Raw genomic sequence first — 23,851 nt, 5'->3', positions numbered from 1 at the left:
CAAGACTATGATTGGGTTGACACATTTCAGACCCGTTCTTATTCCTTAAAGCTGGAATCCTTATTGGTGAAACTGCCCTTGTGGGATATTACAACAACAAAGAAATTACTGCAAACAACAAACACTGTTATTTTTCCCCTTGGGCATCATTGTACCAGTGATAGAATAGCAACATATGTAATGTCCCCAAAACAATACCATGAGGCACAATACTCCCCAGCTCTGCTTTGTCAATAAAACTAAAACAATACCAAGATGCACAACACTCCCCAGCTCTGCTTTGTCAATAAAACTAAAACAATACCATGATGCACAACACTCCCCAGCTCTGTTTGGTCAATAAAACTAAAACAATACCATGAGGCACAACACTCGCCAGCTCTGCTTTGTCAATAAAACTAAAACAATACCATGAGGCACAACACTCTCCAGCTCTGCTTTGTCAATAAAACTAAAACAATACCATGATGCACAACACTCCCCAGCTATGCTTTGTCAATAAAACTAAAACAATACCATGATGCACAACACTCCCCAGCTATGCTTTGTCAATAATACTAAAACAATAACAACATCTGTGGGGGGACAGTGGCACTATTTCCTCAACTGCAGATTTTCATCTTTAAAAGTGAACAAAGGGGCTTTCACCTGTACAGTCAGTTCCATTCAGAGCCTACTTAAATGACGGGAGGATTGTTGATAGTTTTAAAAGGGGCATTTGTCTGTACGCCTGTTTGCAGTTCCATAGCCATGTTCAGTAGTTGAAAAATATGTTTTATGTGAATGTGAAATAGGGAAGTCAATATGCCTGAACTAGATGTCAATTTTCCATTGCAAAATGTTTTGCTTTAGTGTGCCCATATTGAACACATCCCAGCAAGAGATTAGATCTTCAGCAGGAACATAAACAAATAAAGATAAATATTTATACCCATCATTGTGAAACAAAAGGTTGTGATGCAGTTATGCCCTCAGAAACCTGTGTTATGATGCTGGTTCTTTGTTGCCACTGACAACTAAAACAACCAAGGCGTTGTCATCAGACAACTGGAGGCGTGAATATTCTTCTTCGTTGAGGTTTAATGGTGATTGACATCCACATTATATTGCATTAGCTCCACCAAATACACTATATATACAAAAGTATGTGGACACTCCTTCAAATGAGTGAATTCTGCCATTTCCTGTTGCTGACAGGTGTATGCAATTGAGCACACAGTCATGCAATCTCCATAGACAAACATTGTCCGTAGACAGGCCTTACTGATGTTCTCAGTGATTTTCAATGTGGCACCATCATAGGATGCCACCTTTCCAACAAGTCAGTTCATCAAATTTCTGCCCTGCTAGAGCTGCCTCAGTCAACTGTAAGTGCTGCTATTGTGAAGTGGAAACATCTAGGAGCTACAACGACACATCCCTTGGCCACACAAGCTCACAGAACAGAGTGCTTTACGGTTGCAACACTCACTATTGAGTTCCAAACTGCCTCTGGAAGCAACGTCAGCACAATAACTGTTCGTCGGGAGCTTACTAAAATAGGTCTCCATGGCCGAGCAGCCGCACACAAGCCTAAGATCACCATGCGCAATGCCAAGCGTCGGCTGGAGTCATGTAAAGCTTGTCGCCATTGGACTCTGGAGCAGTGGAAACGTGTTCTCCTGAGTTATGAATCACACTTCACCATCTGGCAGTCCGACGGACTAATATGGGTTTGGCAGATTCCTGGAGAACGCTACCTGCACCAATGCATAGTGCCAACTGTAAAATTTGGTGGAGGAGGAATAATGGTCTGGGGCTGTTTTTCATGGTTCGGGCTAGGCCCCTTAGTTCCAGTGAACAGGAAATCTTAATGCTACAGCATACAATGACATTGTAGACCATTTTTTTCTTCCAACTGTGTGGCAACAGTTTGGGGAAGGCCCTTCCTGTTTCAGCACGACAATGCATTCACAAAGCAAGGTCCAGACAGAAAAGTTGGTTTTAAAGATCGGTGTGGAGGAACTTGACTGGCCTGCACAGAGCCCTGACCTCAACTCCATCAAAATCCTTTGGGATGAATTGGAACGCCGACTGCGAGTCAGGCCTAATCGGCCAACATTAGTGCCCAACCTCACTAATGCTCTTGTGGCTGAATGGAAGTCTCCACAGCTATGTTCCAACATCTAGTGGAAAACATTCCCAGAGAGTGGGAAGGCTTTCCAACTCCCCATTAATTCCCATGATTTTGGAATGAGATGTTCAACATCTCCACATACTTTTGGTCATGTGGTGTATATAGGGTTAGATGACAGTGCAATTTCATAAATAGTTTAATTAACAAATGTGAAATGCAAACTGTTAAAGTTCCTCCCTGTCTCTGGCCGTACTCTAGTACAGTAGGTGGCGGTAATGCAGCATGATATTGGATGCAAACTGCTGATAAACTCCACAGAAGAAGATGACAGAAAACTGTGAAAAACAGCAATGGAAGCTACACGAAGAAGAGATCTGGAAAATGAAATCTGTTTTCGGGATACAAAGGCAGGCAACTTTTTCTGAATGTCTTAATATACATGTAGCCATTAACAAAGTAGGCTAGGCCTACCATACTGTTCAAATCCATGAATTTACAGGACCTGTATCCTATACTGGAAGAACAAAAATGTTATAAATTTGCGTAGTTCGTCCTGGTAAGGAAGTGAAACTAAAAATGGTTTACAAGCCAGGCTTGTAATTAAAATATATTCCATTACGTATTGCAAAGACTTGCTCCCTTTGCGGAAAACACATTTCTTGTCTTGATATTCCGTTGGAATGCACAATTAATTTCGGATGCATTGTCAAATAGTAATGATATATGGGGTAGGCAAAGTTTCTCCTTATATCCGATTTTAGGGAAGTTACAAAAGTATCTGCGTCACGTCCATAAACAAAACCAGAGTTCTGCCAGCAGCACTAACGATCACTTGTATGGTAATTAGGAATCCTCACATTTCAAAACATTGCTGTGTACATACGTCATTCAAGTGATATTTAATTTAAATCAATGGCCACTTATTCTGCCAACAAGAAAATGTAATACGTAATTGATGAAAACAGGTTTTTGTTAAACATTACATTGGGGGCTATGGAAGGGGTGGAGTGAAAATTGCTACATAGTCCCCCTCCAAAACAACGTGATCGACGACCTCTTTTCGGTCTTATGTTCAAACATTTTAAATTGGATAAAAGTACACCTGGAGTGCTGCTCTTTGTTTACGTCCATTTAGCTTCGTTCACACCCTCTTCAGCCTTAGACCCACCCATCTCTAAAATAATTGTGAACACGTGACTGTGGCCTAAAGCAGTGAGGTCTTGCTTAAAAAACAAAAGATTATAAGATTAAAATACTTTATTAACTTGAAGTGCTAAAGGTAGTAACCTACAATTATTTAAAAAATGTAAACACACAAAGGCTTAAGTAGAAACACTATCAAAACGTAGGCCTACATCATGAGATCCTTTGTGTGACTGGTTCAGGTCACGCTAAAATCAAATCTAATTGTATTTGTCACATGCCCCGAATACAATAGCTGTAGACTTGACTGTGAAATGCTTACTTACGAGCCCTTTCCCTACAATGCAGAGTTGAAAAAAAATATTTATAAAAATTAGCGAAATAAAAAAAGGAAAATAGTAATGCCTCTTTAGTGACTGAAGAATGGTCGCCTTGGTCTTTTTGAACACCACCACGTGCTTAACGGACAGGGACTAAAATCTACTTTTTGGTACACATGCCAGTGTGGCCAGTGTAGATAACAAGCAATCTACCAGCCATTTAAGTTTTTTTTTAACCAACCAAAATGTTTTTTCTGCTAAAATTACACCAACAAAACACAAAACAATTGATGAGCATGCTTTGTAATTTATCTAAAACAACAAATGTGTTACTAGTAAGAAGTAATGTGGTATATTGTTTACAGTGGCGATTTTAGCATGTCAATCTTGGTGTGGCAACAACAACAAAAAGTGATATGCATATGCCAGCAAAGCCACAGCAACTCCCGGCACACACAACCTCCGCTCCAGGCCGGCGGCTGGGAGAGAGTCAAATGTACATTCTAATAGGTCTATTTCCCCAACATTGGAATGATATTCTAATGTTATACATTTCCATAACCTAAATAATTACATATGCGATGCATAGATAGCCATATCATTGTTTGAAACCTGGACATAAACTATTTGACCTTGCTTTTAATAGCCTACCGCCAAAATCCGAACCATAGAAAAAAAGCAAAGATTTCCTGATATGTCATTGAAACCATTTCTTCAACTGTCCAAATGCCGTAAGGTGCAATCCTATTGTTGCATCTTCTGATACTCCCTCTTTCTACGTTTTTACCATTAGGCTTTATATCCATCTCTATGGCATTATAAAAACCACTCGCATCAGCTGCACGTTTGAGAATGGTGTTCTCCCGTAGTAGCATTCTGGAACATTCACTCATGGCCGAGACAAGTGAAAACATTGCTGCGCTAATGTGAATTATTCATAGTTTATCAACTTTTAAGCTAAATGTTGTGGTATGTTTCATCAGCCTCGTCTTTGTGTTTAAACATTTTAGTATGGAATCACTGTTGTATGCATTTCATATTTTTCTGGCCTATCGTCCCGCAACTGTCCTAACGTCTGTTTTGAACAATCCCAGACATATTTTGTTATCGTCCTCGGGATGACGGGACTCTCCTGATTTCGAGCAATATAGAATTGTGTAGTATACTGTAGAATCCCTTGATTGATTTAAAAACACAATACAACCACATGTGGATACAATGCATTTATAAATGTGTTGAGAATAACACAAGTTAGTTCAATCAGCTAACCCACATTGAAAATACACACATGAAAAATATATGTATCTTTTTTTTACCTTTATTTTACTAGGCAAGTCAGTTAAGAACAAATTCTTATTTTCAATGATGGCCTAGGAACAGTGGGTTAACTGCCTGTTCAGGGGCAGAACGACAGATTTGTACCTTGTCAGCTTGGGGGATTCGAACTTGCAACCTTTCGGTTACTAGTCCAACGCTCTAACTTCTAGGCTACCCTGCCGCCCCAATGAAAAATATTATAGTCTAAATAAATGTGTATATACTGTAGTGTTTTTGTGGACATGACTGTAGTATACTGTAGTGTTTTTGCGGACATGACTAGTATATTGTAGTAACACCTGTCGACTAGGGTTAGCTAAAATGGCACAACAACCAGACCATGCCTACTGTTTGATAAGGGGAAGGCCTCAACCAGGACATAAGACACACAGGTTTGTGACAGGCCACCTATTGAGTTGGGTCAACAGTTCTGAGCAATGCAAGGACCAGACACAACACCTTTGCAAAAATATGTGTTATTACAATTGTAACATCTAAACGCAAATTATGGTTGAAAATAAGTATTTGGTCAATAACAAAAGTTTACCTCAATACTTTGTTATATACCCTTTGGCAATGACAGGTCAAACGTTTTCTGTAAGTCTTCACAAGGTTTTCACACACTGTTGCTGGTATTTTGGCCCATTCCTCCATGCAGATCTCCTCTAGAGCAGTGATGTTTTGGGGCTGTTGCTGGGCAACACGGACTTTCAACTCCCTCCAAAGATTTTCTAAGGGGTTGAGATCTGGAGACTGGCTAGGCCACTCCAAGACCTTGAAATGCTTCTTACGAAGCCACTCCTTCGTTGCCCGGGCGGTGTGTTTGGGATCATTGTCACGCTGAAAGACCCAGCCACGTTTAATCTTCAATGCCCTTGCTGATGGAAGGAGGTTTTCACTCAAAATCTCACGATACATGGCCCGATTAATTCTTTCCTTTACACGGATCAGTCGTCCTGGTCCCTTTGCGGAAAAACAGCCCCAAAGCATGATGTTTCCACCCCCATGCTTCACAGTAGGTATGGTGTTCTTTGGATGCAACTCACCATTCTTTGTCCTCCAAACATGACGAGTTTTTACCAAAAACTTCTATTTTGGTTTCATCTGACCATATGACATTCTCCCAATCTTCTTCTGGATCATCCAAATGCTCTCTATCAAACTTCAGACGGGCCTGGACATGTACTGGCTTAAGTAGGGGGACACGTCTGGCACTGCAGGATTTGAGTCCCTGGCGGCGTAGTGTGTTACTGATGGTAGGCTTTGTTACTTTGGTCCCAGCTCTGTGCGGGTCATTCACTAGGTCCCCCCGTGTGGTTCTGGGATTTTTGCTCACCGTGCTCGTGATAATTTTGACCCCACGGGGTGAGATCTTGCGTGGAGCTCCAGATCGAGGGAGATTATCAGTGGTCTTGTATGTCTTCCATTTCCTAATAATTGCTCCCACAGTTGATTTCTTCAAACCAAGCTGCTTACCAATTGCAGATTCAGTCTTCCCAGCCTGGTGCTGGTCTACAATTTTGTTTCTTGTGTCCTTAGACAGCTCTTTGGTCTTGGCCATAGTGGAGTTTGGAGTGTGACTGTTTGAGGTTGTGGACAGGTGTCTTTTATACTGATAACAAGTTCAAACAGGTGCCATTAATACAGGTAACGAGTGGAGGACAGAGGAGCCTCTTAAAGAAGAAGTTACAGGTCTGTAAGAGCCAGAAATCTTGCTTGTTTGTAGGTGACCAAATACTTATTTTCCACCATAATTTGCAAATAAATTCATTAAAAATCCTACAATGTGATTTTCTTTTTTTTTCTAATTTTGTCTGTCATAGTTGAAGTGTACCTATGATGAAAATTACAGGCCTCTCTCATCTTTTTAAGTGGAAGAACTTGCACAATTGGTGGCTGACTAAATACTTTTTTGCCCCACTGTAAATATAACTAATTATATTTCTATGGGTGTTACCCATAGAATCATTGGTTTTATACTCCCACTGGTTGCACAATGTTATCATAGTGGTACAATATCATTTAAAGCCATATTAGTTGGTTTATAATGGGAAGATGTGCCCAAGTACTGAATTTTTCAAGACGTATATTTTTTCCAGAATGCCATGCCCAAATGCCACCGGAGACCATACTGCCAAGTGCTTGGAGGATTTTAACATTCCATTTTCTGTTTTTGAATGGTGTGAGCGTACCCTAACAACAGAATGGTGTGAGCGTACCCTAACAACAGAATGGTGTGAGCATACCCTAACAACAGAATGGTGTGAGCGTACCCTAACAACAGAATGGTGTGAGCGTACCCTAACAGAATGGTGTGAGCGTACCCTAACAGAATGGTGTGAGCGTACCCTAACAACAGAATGGTGTGAGCGTACCCTAACAACAGAATGGTGTGAGCGTACCCTAACAACAGAATGGTGTGAGCGTACCCTAACAACAGAATGGTGCGAGCGTACCCTAACAACAGAATGGTGCGAGCGTACCCTAACAACAGAATGGTGCGAGCGTACCCTAACAACAGAATGGTGCGAGCGTACCCTAACAACAGAATGGTGCGAGCGTACCCTAACAACAGAATGGTGCGAGCGTACCCTAACAACAGAATGGTGCGAGCGTACCCTAACAACAGAATGGTGCGAGCGTACCCTAACAACAGAATGGTGCGAGCGTACCCTAACAACAGAATGGTGCGAGCGTACCCTAACAACAGAATGGTGCGAGCATAAACCCTCATTAAAAATATTCACATCATTGACATTTATAGCAAGCATATTTGATACGGTCTGTTTGAGATGGTTTGTTGTTGGGGGTTTTAAGTGTTTTTTTCGAGTATAGGACGAGTCAACAACATTACTTGGGTATGAGTCAACAACATTATTTGGGTGTGAGTTAGCAGAATATGAACTTTTAAAAGTGAGATTTTCACTGGACAGTTACTTTAACCATTTCTTCAGTGTGTGTCAAATAAAGTGCTTGGTGTGTTCACAGATCAGCACATCCTGATCAGAGGTCTGCCATAGGTTCCCCCGAGGAGAGGCACATTGTAGGACCCCTTGAACACAGTTCATTTGAAAGGATAATTTGACTCACCTGTGTTATTGTCATCATCAACCAACATTGTTAATAAACATTACATGACATTCTTAATTGAGATTACATTAGGCTGCTACCACTCCTGCAGTGCTAGCCACAGTATCCTTTTCAGATCTTAAGACGTTAAGACTATTTTCAGAGCAGATCAGAATCCCACTTGTGATTGGTGGATTATGTTTGTCTCCTAACATTGCTTTATTAAACTTGGAATATACTTCATGGTTTTATGCTCGGGAGGAAAAAATTCCCCAACTATCCACATGCTATGTATCTCTGGTTTTCAATGCTCACAACTCTCAAATCAACCACACACTTCTAGCACATCATGTTTTTGTTATATTCATTGATAGTGGAATCTACCCTGTATATAATCTGAACCTTTCAGAACTCTATGACCTCAATGTTAAAATAGGGACTTTTTTCTCCATTTCCTGCTTTCAGTTTAGTTGTGTTTTACTTGAGAAAGGATGCAAGCTGGGTTACACCAGTCTCAGAAGTTGTATTTCTGTTTAGCTTAAAAGTGATCTACCATTAGGCTGCAAGTGTTGTAAAAGGTGTTGTTTTTTAAAAGTCCAGTGTACAAGGGGTCAAAATGAGTCTCTCTGGGGAGAAAGAATCGTTTGACGAGGAAGCCACTGCTTCTAGAATGAGTCCCTCCGGGAGTGAGGGAGAAATGTCCCTTAAAAGGAGTTTTCCTACAGAACAGGACACTGACAGGGAACTTAAGAGGTAAGATCATCAAATAGGTCATTGTGAAGGAGTTGAGAGTTTGTAACAACTATCGAACAAGCCAGTATTGTTGTGATTTGTCTTTATTTCATACAATAGATCAAGTGAATCAGACATTTTGTTGGATACATTTACTATATCACAAATCTATTCCTAGCTGTTATATGAATTAAGACTGATGACAATTATAAAGTAACCATAGAAAAAAACAGTTAACATTTTTATAAGTGCACGCACTCCATGTTGTATATTAATATCCTGCTCTAAACAGGATCAAGACAGACAGACCAGTCTCGCCTGCACCTAGTGGTGTCTCCATGAAGAGTGACCAGTCAATGGGACTTCCTATTCTCTTTAGGAAAGCAGAACTTTCCACTGAGCAAAGGTGAGATCTGAGACTATTCTTTCAAATCTGCAATCATGGGAAATACAAAAGTAAAACAAATCTTAAGTGTGTGAAAACTGTTCTGTTTTGGATTTAAACACTTAAATAGGATCAAGACAGACAGACCAGTCTCACCTGCACCAAGCTGTGTCTCCATGAAGAGTGACCTGTCGATGGGACTTCCTATTTTCTTCAGTGATGGAGAAGTATCCGCTGGGAAAAGGTGAACTGAGACATAACATGGTGTTTGATTATGGCATTTCCTTTTATTTACCATCTTCTGTATAGATGAAGACTGATGTTATTGTTCTCTGTGCTCATTTCTACCCAGCAGTATCTCTGAGGAGAATGACCAGTCAATGGATCACCAACCCAGAGTCCCTACTGATGACAAAGTGTAAGTGATTGCAGTTTACACTGCTTCCTACCTGTTTTCTAGTTTATTTCACCATACTTGTGTCTGATGACATCTAGTACCTTTACTCTGTGCATTTCCAGATAATAGCATCCAGTTCATCATTCAGGACGCCCCATTTAGCTTCTCATAGGATTTTAATTGTCTACAGGACATCATTCAGTCTGACTTTATACTAGAAATGTAGATAAAATAATAATATGATGACTATAATAGTGAGACTGGACCCAATGTTAAGTGTAACTATCAGGAGATGCAGAGTGCATTGTCTCTCAGCAATTGCACCATATTTTGTGGCTTAATTTTCACTTAGCCGAGCTAACTCTAGGATGTCAAACCATGTACTGTTTCATCATTAATCACATTCAGGTTAGAGTTCATATTTTACATTTTTTTTACACAAACAAATATAATTCAATTCAACAATGAACATCTTTTTTTCCACACATAGGTACAACACTGTTTCCACTAAGACAGAAATCCAGGAGAAAATGAAATCCTACTTGAGGAATAGGACATATTCTTTATTTGAAGGCATTGAGGATCAAGCTAAAAAAACACCTCTTAACAACATCTACACAGATCTCTACATCACACAAGGTGGAAGTGGAGAGGTTAATTATGAACATGAGGTAAGACAGATTGAGACAGCATGCAGGTTTACAGTACAACACGAGACATCAATCCAACTCAATGACATCTTCAAACCCTTACCTGGACAAGACAAGCCTATCAGAACAGTGCTGACAAGGGGAGTTGCTGGCATTGGAAAAACAGTGTCTGTGCTGAAGTTCATGTTGGACTGGGCTGAAGAAAAAGCAAATCAAGACATCCAGATCATCTTTCCACTTCCTTTTCGGGATCTGAACTTGATGAGAGATAAAAATCTAAGTCTGATAGAACTACTTCATCACTCCTTTATAGAAACAAAAGTATCAGAAATCTCAGAAAACAAAAATATTGTGTTTGTTTTTGATGGTCTGGATGAATGTCGCCTTCCTCTAGACTTCCAGAATAATAAGATCTGCTGTGATGTCACAGAGTCAACTTCAGTGGATGTTCTTCTGACAAACCTCATCAAAGGGAATCTGCTTCCCTCTGCTCACATTTGGATAACATCCCGACCTGCAGCAGCCAATCAGATCCCTCCTGAGTGTGTTGACCAGGTGACAGAGGTACGAGGATTCAATGACCCACAGAAGGAGGAGTACTTCAGGAAGAGAATTGGTGAGGAGGACCTGGCCAGCAGAATCATCTCACACATAAAGACATCAAGGAGCCTCCACATCATGTGCCACATTCCAGTGTTCTGTTGGATTTCAGCCACTGTCCTAGAGAGACTATTGGTTGAAGCAGAGAGTCGAGAGATCCCCAAGAATCTAACTCAAATGTACGCTCACCTCATGATCTTCCTGTCAAAACTGAGGACTCAGAAATATCCTGTAGAGCATGCCAACGATTCTCACTGGGATAAAGAGATGATTCACGCACTGGGAAAACTGGCTTTTCAACAGCTAGAAAAAGGCCATCTGATATTCTATGAGGAAGACCTGAGAGAGTGTGGCATTGACATCAAGGATGCGTCTGTGTACTCTGGAGTGTGCACTCAGATCTTCAGAGAAGAGTCTGGCCTTAACCAGATGAAGGTGTACTGCTTTGTACATCTGAGTATCCAGGAGTTTCTGGCTGCACTATATGTGTTCCTCATGTTCACTAACAACAACAACAATCTGATGGCTCAAGAGAAATGCCTCCGCAACAAAAACAGTCTATATGAAGATGCAGTGGACAAGGCCTTGCAGTTTGAAAATGGCCATCTGGACCTTTTCCTCCGCTTCCTTCTTGGCCTTTCACTGCAGTCCAATCAGCATCTCCTACAAGGCCTACTGACACCAACAGGAAACAGCTCACAGAACAACAAGGAAACAGTCAAGTACATCAAGGAGAAGATCAGGAAGAACCTCCCCCTGGAGAGGTGCATCAATCTGTTCCACTGTCTGAATGAACTGAATGATCATTCTCTAGAGGAGGAAATCCAAAGCTACCTGAGATCAGGAAGTCTCTCAAAATCTAAACTCTCACCTGGACAGTGGTCAGCTCTGGTCTTCATGTTGCTGACCTCCGAGAAGCTGGATGTGTTTGACCTGAAGAAATACATCAGATCAGATGCGGCTCTTCTCAAACTTCTCCCAGTTGTCAGATCCTCTAGAACAGCCCTGTAAGTGCTTAGTCAAATTGATTTCCAAACAGCATGCTAATGTAACATAATAATGAACATCAGTTTGAATGAATAGTTAGGCTGACAATTCAGTCCCAAACGGGGCATTTATTTGTGGGCACCTGGGTATCTTAAGATGCAGCTATGTTTTCCACAGGCTGAACGAATGTAAACTCACCAAGAAAAGTTTTGAGGCACTGGCTTCTGTTCTCAAATCAAACTCATGCTGTCTGAGAGTGCTGGATATGAGTGGTAATAAACTCCAGGATTCAGGAGTGAAGCTGCTCTCTGCTGGACTGGAGGATCCACACTGTAAACTGGAGACATTGAAGTGAGTGACTTTGTATTGAAGGAATTTTATTCCTCTGTTTTAATTCCCAATTAAAATTAAACACTCTGTCAATTCATAAGAATTTGTAAGACCCTTATTTTATAGGAATGGACAGAGCCAGATCTTAAAGTCAAATAGCAGCCTTTATTCAAGAGAGTACTCCCGCAATACAGGTTACCACAGGTTATAAACTGAAAATGACATCATTAGTTCCAATACCACCCCGCGCCATCTACGTTCCAGTACAAAGGCTGTATCTTGAGCCTTCCCACATCCGTCTCCCTACCAATTTAATATAATTTACGAGTCAAGGTTTTCTCGTGTAGATAAGCATTCTAGCCAGTCTGATTCATTTGTACCAAGGAACAGATAGTCATTGTTCTAAACTCTTGACCACATTCACACATTATATTCGGTACTGGGATCAGATAAGACAATTCATACATATACAGTAACATTTAGTATTCTGATTAGTACATCCTGATTTAAATGTATACATAATCAGTCATTATAGATACAAATTCCCTTAACACTTTGTGACTGTCTCCACTGCAAAGTGAAATGGATGTTGTAAATATGAAGATGTACATTCGTCATGTTGTAAATGTAGTTATAGATTTGTGTGCGATACTAAACCGCATTATCTCTCCAGGTTGAATGATTGCAACCTAACTGACAAATCCTGTGAGGTGCTGGCTTTAACTCTCAGCTCAAACACCTCAAGTTTGAGAGAGCTTGACCTGGGAGGAAATGAACTCCAGGATTCAGGAGTGACATTCATCTGTGCTGGACTTGAGAATCCTCAATGTAAATTGGAGACACTGAGGTAAGGCAACCCTCACAGAGTTTAACTTACATTTCACTTGGTCCTGGATTTAATCCAAGGCAGTGCACTGGACAGCTGACAGTGTGACTTTCAAAGCCCATTTATGTTCAATCAACATGCGCTACATTTAGAGTGAATGCGATTTCCACAAACATTGGGATAATGTTGTCAGCATTGTCGGCTGTCCAGTCTCTGCTCAAAACGTGGATTAAATTCCAACCTTTGTCTCTGATGTCATAATTGGGACTTGGTCTCTGATGTCATAATTGGGATTGGTCTCTGATGTCATAATCAATGACAATTTGTCAGTTTTTTATCATTAATTGTATCATCTTTAGATGCTAAACTGACATTTTCTGTAATATTTTATACTGTGTAACTTTTCCCCCTCACTTTCCACAGGCTGTCAGGCTGCAGCATCACAGAGGAAGGCTGTACTTCTCTGGCTTCAGCTCTGAGGTCAAACGCCTCCCACCTGAAGGAGCTGGACCTGAGTGGAAATACTCCAGGAGCCTCTGGAGTAAAGCTGCTCTCTTCTGTACAAGAGGATCCCCTCTATACACTGAAGACACTGCGGTGAGTTTTTTTAAGATCACAGTTTTATGAACACAGTAATATAGTGAACAATTAGTCATTAGCCATTGTAGACATCCAGACACCCGGATCATATTCATTTGTGCAAACTGTAGAGAAACATTTTGCAACACATGTTAGTTTCTTATTGGACAAGTTCAGGTAGTTCCTGCCCGTTTTGTTCAGTGTTCTTCTCTTTGGTGTCTAGTGAATACGAACCCTATATGTCTAAGCTGCTGTATGAGGACTTAGATCCACTTCCCTTCTTTCCTTCCCAGGTTAAATGATTGACAGCTCACAGATTCAGTGAAGGAATGGCCTCAACTCAAAATCCTTGGTTGTGGGAGTGTGCTGCAGTTAAATGCTTCTGGGACAGTTACAAAATAAATTTCAAAGTGCGTGTATTTAAATATTCAATGCTTCGAATCAACAATGATAGCTCCTTTTTAATCGCCCAATCAATCAGAGAGCCCCGGTGAAGTGGTGCCAGGAAAATACCTCTCCCTCAACCAATGCATCACTGGGGGCACACTGCCTGCCCTCCAGGACAACTACAGCACCCAGTGTCACATGTTCTCAACAACCTTATTGTCTTCCTAGTAACTCTGTTGTACATCTTACCAGACTGATAGCTTTATTTCAGTGTATTTGATGTCTGGATTGTCATGTGAGTTGTACTAATTGCTTAGATTTTTATTGTAGCATCTTGGGTTTTTGAAAAGCGTGTTACAAATATATATATTTTTTATTATAGTAATGTAGAATTATTCAAATTGTATGTAACCCTGTTTTAATATTTGATATACTGTATATTCAAAATTAATAATACAAATTTAATAATAGTCCAATTGATTGAATATAAGTAGTATTTAATTTTAACAGTAAAATGAATAATAGTAGTTAGTTATTCCTATTGCCGTGTATGACTTGGGGCGCTATTCAATCTGTATATAACTGAAGCGGTACAGATTGCACTATAGAAATGTAAAGGTCATTTCCAACTGAGCCGACATATTCAGAATTTACCCCCCAAAAAAACATTTGAATAGTTTATGTCCTTACAAGTAACTGTGCTGTACGTCTTACCTATCTTTTTATTTCAGTGTATTATAGATACATTATTATTATTATACAGTGTATTATAGGCCTCTGTAGTCTTTCTACTATTGAATACTCATTGCTTGGATGTGTTTTTATTGTAGCACCTTGGGGTTTAAAACAAGTAGCATTTCTTACATTCTATGTGACCCTGTGTGTTAATCTATGGTAACCTGTATTTCATGTTCCTTAAATATATGAAGTAAAACTGTCCTGTTGCCGTGTGACATTGTGTCAATCTGTGATTAATTGAATGACTTGGTTTCCACAGCTATGAAGGTTCATACTCACATATAACTACATATCAGGCCTAACTGTGTGAACTCAATGTCTTTAAAGGGGGCAATCGGCGGTTTAAACTATAACAAAGTGGTCACGCTCCCACTGTTTTAGTGAACATTTGTAGGGATGGGGCTGGAGAAATGTAACCAGTATCAAACTCATATTCAGAGTTATGGATGCAATACCTGATATTAAAATGTAACCATGTTTGAGGCAATACAGTGTTTGTTTACAATTACATTGTTAACAAACAGAAGTAAAACCAGCTTATATTTTGGGTTATGATTATGTATGACAGTTGAATTAATCTCATGAGTCATTTAAATTATATTCTTGAAGAATACTGTTGTCCCCCAGGGCTCTGTACTAGGTCCTCTCTTGTTCTCTCTGTACACCAAGTCAACTGATTCTGTTATATTCTGTTTATGCTCACATGATGTATATTACCACTGCTATGTGGTATACTGTATATACCATTTATTCTAGTGGCACATTGACTGTCATGTTTTGTCTTATATCATCTTGTCATTTTGCTTTTCCTTCTGTTCGTTTTCCCCCTGCTGGTCTTTTTAGGTTCGTTCCCCTTTTTCTCTCTCCCTTCCTCTCTCTCCTCTCTCTATCGTTCCGTTCCTGCTCCCAGCTGTTCCTATTCCCCTAATCATCATTTAGTCTTCCCACACCTGTTCCTTATCTTTTCCCCTGATTAGAGTCCCTATTTCTTCCCTTGTTTTCCGTTCCTGTCCTGTCGGATCCTTGCCTATTGTTCACCGTGCTGTGTCTATGTATTGCCCTGTCGTGTCGTGTTTCCCTCAGATGCTGCGTGGTGAGCAGGTGTCTGAGTCTGCTACGTTCAAGTGCCTTCCCGAGGCAACCTGCAGTTCTTGATCAAGTCTCCAGTCGGTTCTCGTCATTACGAGTGGAAATTGTTTTATTTGATTGTATTTTTACTTTACTGGATTAAAGACTCTGTTTTCGCCAAGTCGCTTTTGGGTCCTCATTCACCTGCATAACATTGACTTATTGTCCCCCACAATGAAATCAGGAGGGGGGACTATGGAGCTGTCCCCGTTTGTATATTAGTCACAGACACCACTGATCCAATTTGTTTACGAAACTTGGGTGAATGATGTGTCTTGCCATAGCGATCCGACATTTACAAAATTAACCTTCATTTTTGTCATTTAGCAGACGCTCTTTTCCAAAGTGACTTACAGTAGTGAGTGCTTACATTTTCTTAGTACTGGTCCTCCATGGGAATGGTATTCACAACCCTGGTGTTTGTTGCAAGCACCATATTCTCTACTAACTGGCCAACTGAGCTACACGGCACTAGGTTACTTAAATTAAGGGAGAATTGATGATGGCACATGTAAAATAATTTGAACATTGTGTGTGTGTACAGCTGTGTGCATTTCAAAAATGCAGTTCAGTTGCTGGAAAATGTTTAGTAATGTGAAATGGGAAAGTAGCCTAGATATGCCTACGTTTTGTTTTAGTGTGCCTATACTGAACACATCCCAGCCAGGGACTCGATCTTTGGCAATGTAGGAACATTAAGCAAAAATAATAAAAAATAAAATAATACATACCGTACGCAACGTAGCATATCACACTAATTACTGTCTCATGTTTACGTACAGAATAATATGAAATGTTCTGAAACCAGGTTGGCTGAAGAGAATTACTTGGTTGTATGAGAGTTGACTTCAGAAGAGTAATATGTTTCTAAACCCTTCTACATTAATGTGGATGCATTATTATGATCCATTAATACGGATAATCCTGAATGAATCTTGAATAATGTGTGAGAAAGTTATATACTCTACGTGATCAAAAGTATGTGGACGCCTGCTCGTCAAACATCTCATTCCAAAATCATGGGCATTAATATGGAGTTGGTCTCCCCTTTGCTGGTATGACAGCCTCCACTCTTCTGGGAAGGCTTTCCACTAGATGTTGGAACATTGCTGCAGGGACTTGCTTCCATTCTGCCACAAGAACATTAGTGAGGTTCGGCACTGATGTTGGGTGATTAGGCCTGGCTCGCAGTCGATGTTCCAATTCATCTCAAAGGTGTTCGATGGGGTTGAGGTCAGGGCTCTGTGCAGGCCAATCAAGATTTTTCACACCGATCTCGACAAACCAAACCAACCTTGCGGGAGGTCCAGAGAAACTGCATTACGCCAGTGGTCACTATAGGTTTATAATGGGCTGTAGAATAGCAGTGTGGTGTTGTAGCGAATTTGGAGAGCAGCTTGACATGGGACACACACACACACACAGCCTCCGGTCTCCAGGATCCTAAGATCATGTGTTTTAATAGCTGTGCTCACATAGCCTACTAGCCTATAGTCGTTAGAAGGATAGTTGCCATATGGGGGAAATAAATACTACTCTTAGTAAAGCACCATGGATAAGGTCATTAATAGTTGCTATTATGCACAGAAGTTTTGTCCTAAACTACGCAGCAGAACGTTGTATCGAAATTGGGACAGCAGACTGACAGGGACTCAACCCCAGTTCTCTTCACATTCAGAGACGAGAATGATTTTTGTTTGTGCTCATACCGCACTATGGGCATTAGTATGATAGTATGAAATTACCAGGGGGAAACTTGGGGTGTGTGTGTGCGTGTGCAAGTTTTTAGATCAGTAGATTAATAAACGTGTGTGTGCGCAGTGATGCCTGTTTAAACAATTGTGTTAGATCGTTAGATTGATGCTCATTGGTTTTGTTTTGCCCCTACAATTTACCACCCAGACATACACACCTGCATACACACACACACACCTGCATACACACACAGCCTGTCCATCTCTACCTAATACTATATGTAACCATGGATTCTCCTTCTGAAAATAATCAGTGGTACAACCTCTTCCTGGTCCTAATACTTATAATATGATGGTTATTATGTGCTAAAATAGCAAGGATTTCCTTGTTACTGAAGCCAATTCTAAAGTATAGTTTCACCAGATCATCTAACTCAGGTATTTCAACAGTGTCGCACACACAGCAACAGGCAACAAGGTAAATCAAATCAAATCAATGATTTTATCAATGCAATTAACAAAATCCCCTATTTTAATCTTTAAATATAACTGCAACTTTATTCTCAAAATGTAAACTTTATTCTCAAAATGTAAACTTTATTCTCAACATGTTGACTTTATTTGCTAAATTAAATTGAGAGTTCATTGATGCAGTGCCTTAGACCGCTGTGCCACTCGGGAGACCACTATTGTGGTTGTTCATTTCTTTACTATCAAATGAGGAGAGACAAACTTATCACACAAGTCAGAGTTATACTTAAACTACATCTTTATTCACTTATTAATAAGGAAAGCATGTCACACCACACACAAGTTAATGATGTGAGTGCTTTGCAATAACGATTGCTGGTCGACAAACCACACTTAGATGATTCATCGAGAGCCTCTAGACAAACGATACAAATAACTTTTATAGCAAATATACACCCCCTTAATCTACATGACAAACAACAGATGTGTGGAATGGGTCACAAGGTTAGGTTTCGTATGAAAGATATATATTTTTTAAATTTCACCTTTATTTAACCAGGTAGGCTAGTTGAGAACAAGTTCTCATTTGCAACTGCGACCTGGCCAAGATAAAGCGTAGTAATTCGACACATACAACAACACAGAGTTACACATGGATAAACAAAACATACAGGCAATAATACAGTAGAACAAAATTAAACAAAAAGTCTATATACAGTGAGTGCAAATGAGGTAAGTTAAGGAAATAAATAGGCCATGGTGGCAAAGTAATTACAATATAGCAATTAAACACTGGAATGGTAGATCGGCAGAAGATGAATGTGCAGGTAGAGATACTGGGGTGCAAAGGAGCAAAATAAATGAATAAATCCCAGTATGGGGATGAGGTAGGTAGATAGATGGGCTGTTTACAGATGGGCTATGTACAGGTGCAATGATCTGTAAGCTGCTCTGACAGCTGGTGCTTAAAGCTAGTGAGGGAGATGTGAGTCTCCAGCTTCAGAGATTTTTGCAATTCGTTCCAGTCATGGGCAGCAGAGAACTGGAAGGAAAGATGACCAAAGAAGGAATTGGCTTTGGGGGTGACCAGTGAGATATATCTGCTGGAGCGCGTGCTACAAGTGGGTGCTGCTATGGTGACCAGTGAGCTGAGGTAAGGCGGGGCTTTACTTAGCAGAGACTTGTAGGTAACCTGTAGCCAGTGGGTTTGGCGATGAGTATGAAGTGAAGGCCAACCAACGAGAGCATACAGGTTGCAATGGGGGGGTAGTGTATGGGGCTTTGGTGACAAAACGGGTGGCACTGTGATAGACTGCACCCAGTTTGGTAAGTAGAGGGTTGGAGGCTATTTTATAGATGACATCACCGAAGTCGAGGATCGGTAGGATGGTCAGTTTTATGAGAGTATGTTTGGCAGCATGAGTGAAGGATGCTTTGTTGCGATTTCGGAAGCCGATTCTAGATTTCATTTTGGATTGGAGATGCTTAATGTGAGTCTGGAAGGAGAGTTTAGTCTTTTTATTTTTTTTATTTGACCTTTATTTAAAAAGGCAAGTCAGTTAAGAACAAATTATTATTTTCAATGACGGCCTAGGAACAGTGGGTTAACTGCCTGTTCAGGGGCAGAACGACAGATTTGTACCTTGTCAGCTCGGGGGTTTTGAATTTGCAACCTTCCGGTTACTAGTCTAACACTCTAACCACTAGGTGTCTAACCAGACACCTAGGTATTTGTAGTTGTACACGTATTCTAAGTCAGAGCCGTCCAGAGTAGTGATGCTGGACAGGCGAGCAGGTGCAGGCAGTGATCGATTGAAGAGCATGCATTTAGTTTTACTTGTGTTTAAGAGCAGTTGGAGGCCACGGAAGGAGAGTTGTATGGCATTGAGGCTCATCTCGAGGTTAGAGGTTAGTTAACACAGTGTCCAAGGAGGGGCCAGAAGTAGAACAGAATGGTGTCGTTTGCGTGGATCAGAGAATCAGAGAAGGTGGATCAGAGAATCACCAGCAGCAAAAGATAAAGCACACATGGAATACACAAAACATACAGTCAATAATACAGTAGAAAAACAGAACATGTGGTGGCAGGTTAACAACTCCCTCAATGTGATCAAGACAAATGATGATTGTGGACTACAGGAAAAGGAGGTCTGAGCACGCCCTCATTCCACATCAACAACAAACTGTCATGGTCCAAACACACCAAGACAGTCGTGAAGAGGGCACGACAAAGCCTATTCCCCCTCAGGAGACTGAAATGATTCGGCATGGGTCCTCAAATCCTCAAAAAGTTCTACAGCTGCACCATCGAGAGCATCCTGACTGGTTGCATCACTGCCTGGTATGGCAACTGCTCATTCCTCGACCGCAATGCACTACAGAGGTTAGTGCGTAAGGCCCAGTACATCACTAAGGCCAAGATTCCTGCCATCCAGGACCTCTATACCAGGCGGTGTCAAAGGAAGGCCATAAAAATTGTCAAAGACTCCAGCCATCCTAGTCATAGACTGCGCTCTCTGCTACTTGCACAGCTAGTACTACCAGAGCACCAAGTCTAGGTTCAAAAGGCTTCTTAACAACTTCTACCCCCAGGCCATAAGACTCCTGAACAGCTAATCAAATGGCCTCACGGACTATTTGCATTGCCCCCACCCCTCTTTTACGATGCTGCTACTCTGCTGCTCTTCTCTGTTTATTATCTATATTACCTCAATTACCTCGCCCCCACACATTGATTGACTCTGTACCCTGTATATAGTATAGTAACCCTGTCATATAGCCTCACTACTGTTATTTTACTGCTGCTCATTCCTTATTTGTAACTTTATTTATTTTTTACTTACTAATTTCTTTCCTTAACACACATTTTTCTTACAACTGCATTGTTAGTTAAGGGCTTGTAAGCATTTCACTGTAAGGTGACTTCATTTGATTTGAATGTGTCGGAGGAAACACCGTACAGCTCAGTGACCGAAGTCAGCGTTCATGTGCCTGGCCGTCACAAATAGTCAGTAGAGCGCGATGGGACAAGGACATCCCAGCAGGCCAAACCCTTCCCTAACCCGGACGACGCTGTGCCAATTGTGCGCCGTCTCATTGGTCTACAACCGGATCGAACCCGGATCTGTAGTCACTCCTCTAGCACTGCGATGCAGTGGCTTAGACCGCTTCAACTCTCAGCTCAAACACCTCAATGTAACGGGATTCTTCCATCGAAGGAGAGAAGGACCAAAAAGCAGCGTGGTTGAAATTCATGTTTGTTTTTAATAAGAAAACTATACATGAATAAACTACAAAGACAACAACCGTGTAAAACCCAAACCAGTCCCGTGTGGAACAAACACTGACACAGGAGACAATCACCCACAAAACCCAACACCAAACAGGCTACCTAAATATGGTTCCCAATCAGAGACAATGACTAACACCTGCCTCTGATTGAGAACCATATCAGGCCAAACACAGAAACAGACAAACTAGACACACAACATAGAATGCCCACTCAGATCACACCCTGAACAAACAAAACATAGAAACATACAAAGAAAACTATGGTCAGGGTGTGACACTCAAGTTTGAGAGAGCTTGACCTGGGAGGAAATGAACTCCAGGATTCAGGAGTGAGATTCATCTGTGCTGGACTTGAGAATCCACAGTGTAAATTGGAGACACTGAGGTAAGGCAACCCTTATGGAGTTTAACTTACATTTCACTTGGTCCTGGATTTAATCCAAGGCAGTGCACTGGACAGCTGACAATGCAACTTTCAAAGGTAATGCTTGAGTCAAGATGCGCTACATTTAGATTGAGTGAGATTTCCACAAACAATGGAAACATATTGTCAGCATTGTCAGGTTTCCAGTCCACTGCTCTATAACTTGGATTCAATTCTTGCCTTGGTCTCTGATGTCATAATAGGGCCTTGGTCTCTAATATCATAATAGGGCCTTGGTCTCTGATGTCATAATAGGGCATTGGTCTCTAATATCATAATTGGGCCTTGGTCTCTGATGTCATAATAGGGCCTTGGTCTCTAATATCATAATAGGGCCTTGGTCTCTGATGTCATAATAGGGCCTTGGTCTCTAATATCATAATAGGGCCTTGGTCTCTGATGTCATAATAGGGCATTGGTCTCTAATATCATAATAGGGCATTGGTCTCTAATATCATAATAGGGCCTTGGTCTCTGATGTCATAATAGGGCCTTGGTCTCTAATATCATAATAGGGCCTTGGTCTCTGATGTCATAATAGGGCATTGGTCTCTAATATCATAATAGGGCCTTGGTCTCTAATATCATAATAGGGCCTTGGTCTCTGATGTCATAATAGGGCATTGGTCTCTGATGTCATAATAGGGCATTGGTCTCTGATGTCATAATAGGGCATTGGTCTCTAATATCATAATAGGGCATTGGTCTCTAATGTCATAATAGGGCCTTGGTCTCTGATGTCATAATAGGGCATTGGTCTCTAATATCATAATAGGGCCTTGGTCTCTGATGTCATAATAGGGCCTTGGTCTCTAATATCATAATAGGGCCTTGGTCTCTAATATCATAATAGGGCCTTGGTCTCTGATGTCATAATAGGGCATTGGTCTCTAATATCATAATAGGGCCTTGGTCTCTGATGTCATAATAGGGCCTTGGTCTCTAATATCATAATAGGGCATTGGTCTCTGATGTCATAATAGGGCATTGGTCTCTAATATCATAATAGGGCCTTGGTCTCTGATGTCATAATAGGGCCTTGGTCTCTGATGTCATAATAGGGCATTGGTCTCTAATATCATAATTGGGCCTTGGTCTCTAATATCATAATAGGGCCTTGGTCTCTAATATCATAATAGGGCCTTGGTCTCTGATGTCATAATAGGGCCTTGGTCTCTGATGTCATAATAGGGCCTTGGTCTCTAATATCATAATAGGGCCTTGGTCTCTAATATCATAATTGGGCCTTGGTCTCTAATATCATAATTGGGCCTTGGTCTCTAATATCATAATTGGGCCTTGGTCTCTAATATCATAATTGGGCCTTGGTCTCTAATATCATAATTGAAGGAAATTTCAGTTTTTACCATTGATTGTATTGTCTTTAGATGCAAAACGGACATATTTTCTGGAAGTTTTTATATTGTGTATATTTTCTCCCTCACTTTCCACAGGCTGGCAGGCTGCAGCATCACAGAGGAAGGCTGTACTTCTCTGGCTTCAGCTCTGAGGTCAAACCCCTCCCACCTGAAGGAGCTGGACCTGAGTGGAAATACTCCAGGAGCCTCTGGAGTAAAGCTGCTCTCTTCTGTACAAGAGGATCCCCTCTATACACTGGAGACACTGCGGTGAGTTTTACTGATCAGGTTCATGAGCACACTGATATAGTGATCAGTAAGCCATTGTAGACATCCAGACACGGGGTCATATTCAACACATGCTAGTTTCTTATTGGATAAGTTCAGGTAGTTCCTGCCCGTTTTGTTCAGTGTTCTTCTCTTTGATGTCTAGTGAATACGACCCCTATATGTCCATGCTGCTGTATGAGGACTTAGAGCGACGACTTCGTTCCTTCCCAGGCTTCGTTATTGACAGCTCACTGTTACGCTATGGAGCACTGGCCTCAGATCCAAGTCCTTGATTTGATTAAAATGTAAATGTGGTCTGATGTTCGTTGATGTGTGCTGTTTCTGTTGCGTGTCAGTGTAGTGTGTGTTCCGTTAGCTTAGTAAAAAGCCCTCCTTTTATAATGACATGTTATATCCATCATGTCTGTACATATTGACTGTAGTTCAGTGTGTTCTGTTAGCTTAGTAAAAAGACCTCATTTTATAAGGACAATGACAGTCTGACCTTTTCACAGAAAGACAATGAACATCTCATTGTGGGTCTTCTGGTTGGTCAGTAAAGCAGAGAGACATGCAGTCTCAGCAGCTCCTTACTGCTCTGTGTGTGTGTGTGTGGGGGGGGGGGGGGGGCAACCTGCT

At 40.9% G+C, this 23,851-nt stretch overlaps 1 protein-coding gene and 1 long non-coding RNA gene across 5 annotated transcripts; both read left to right on the top strand.

Moving 5' to 3' along the window:
- Window positions 1-2,390: 2,390 nt before the first annotated feature.
- LOC124020634 (NLR family CARD domain-containing protein 3-like) lies at window positions 2,391-14,791 on the top strand. Of its 4 annotated transcripts, none has more exons than XM_046335875.1 (11): window positions 2,426-2,523; window positions 7,885-7,939; window positions 8,561-8,718; window positions 8,990-9,103; window positions 9,213-9,326; window positions 9,438-9,500; window positions 9,970-11,736; window positions 11,894-12,067; window positions 12,720-12,893; window positions 13,296-13,469; window positions 13,745-14,791. In XM_046335875.1, the coding sequence occupies exons 1-11, from the start codon at window positions 2,441-2,443 to the stop codon at window positions 13,755-13,757; spliced, it is 2,889 nt and encodes a 962-aa protein (XP_046191831.1). In that variant the 5' UTR covers window positions 2,426-2,440; the 3' UTR covers window positions 13,758-14,791. The 4 variants fall into 4 exon arrangements, with proteins under 4 accessions (XP_046191832.1, XP_046191831.1, XP_046191830.1 ...); XM_046335874.1 differs by having other exon boundaries at window positions 9,435-9,500; XM_046335876.1 differs by lacking the exon at window positions 7,885-7,939 and having other exon boundaries at window positions 2,391-2,523; window positions 8,566-8,718; window positions 9,435-9,500.
- Window positions 14,792-21,411: 6,620 nt separating this feature from the next.
- LOC124020635 lies at window positions 21,412-23,457 on the top strand. Its single transcript, XR_006836110.1, has 3 exons — window positions 21,412-21,545; window positions 23,039-23,212; window positions 23,376-23,457. It is a non-coding gene; the product is annotated as an uncharacterized LOC124020635 (long non-coding RNA).
- Window positions 23,458-23,851: the final 394 nt, after the last annotated feature.

This window comes from Oncorhynchus gorbuscha, unplaced genomic scaffold (genome assembly GCF_021184085.1).
Source record: "Oncorhynchus gorbuscha isolate QuinsamMale2020 ecotype Even-year unplaced genomic scaffold, OgorEven_v1.0 Un_scaffold_867, whole genome shotgun sequence".
Lineage (NCBI taxonomy): Eukaryota > Metazoa > Chordata > Actinopteri > Salmoniformes > Salmonidae > Oncorhynchus > Oncorhynchus gorbuscha.
This window is presented reverse-complemented; position numbering and strand designations above follow the sequence as displayed.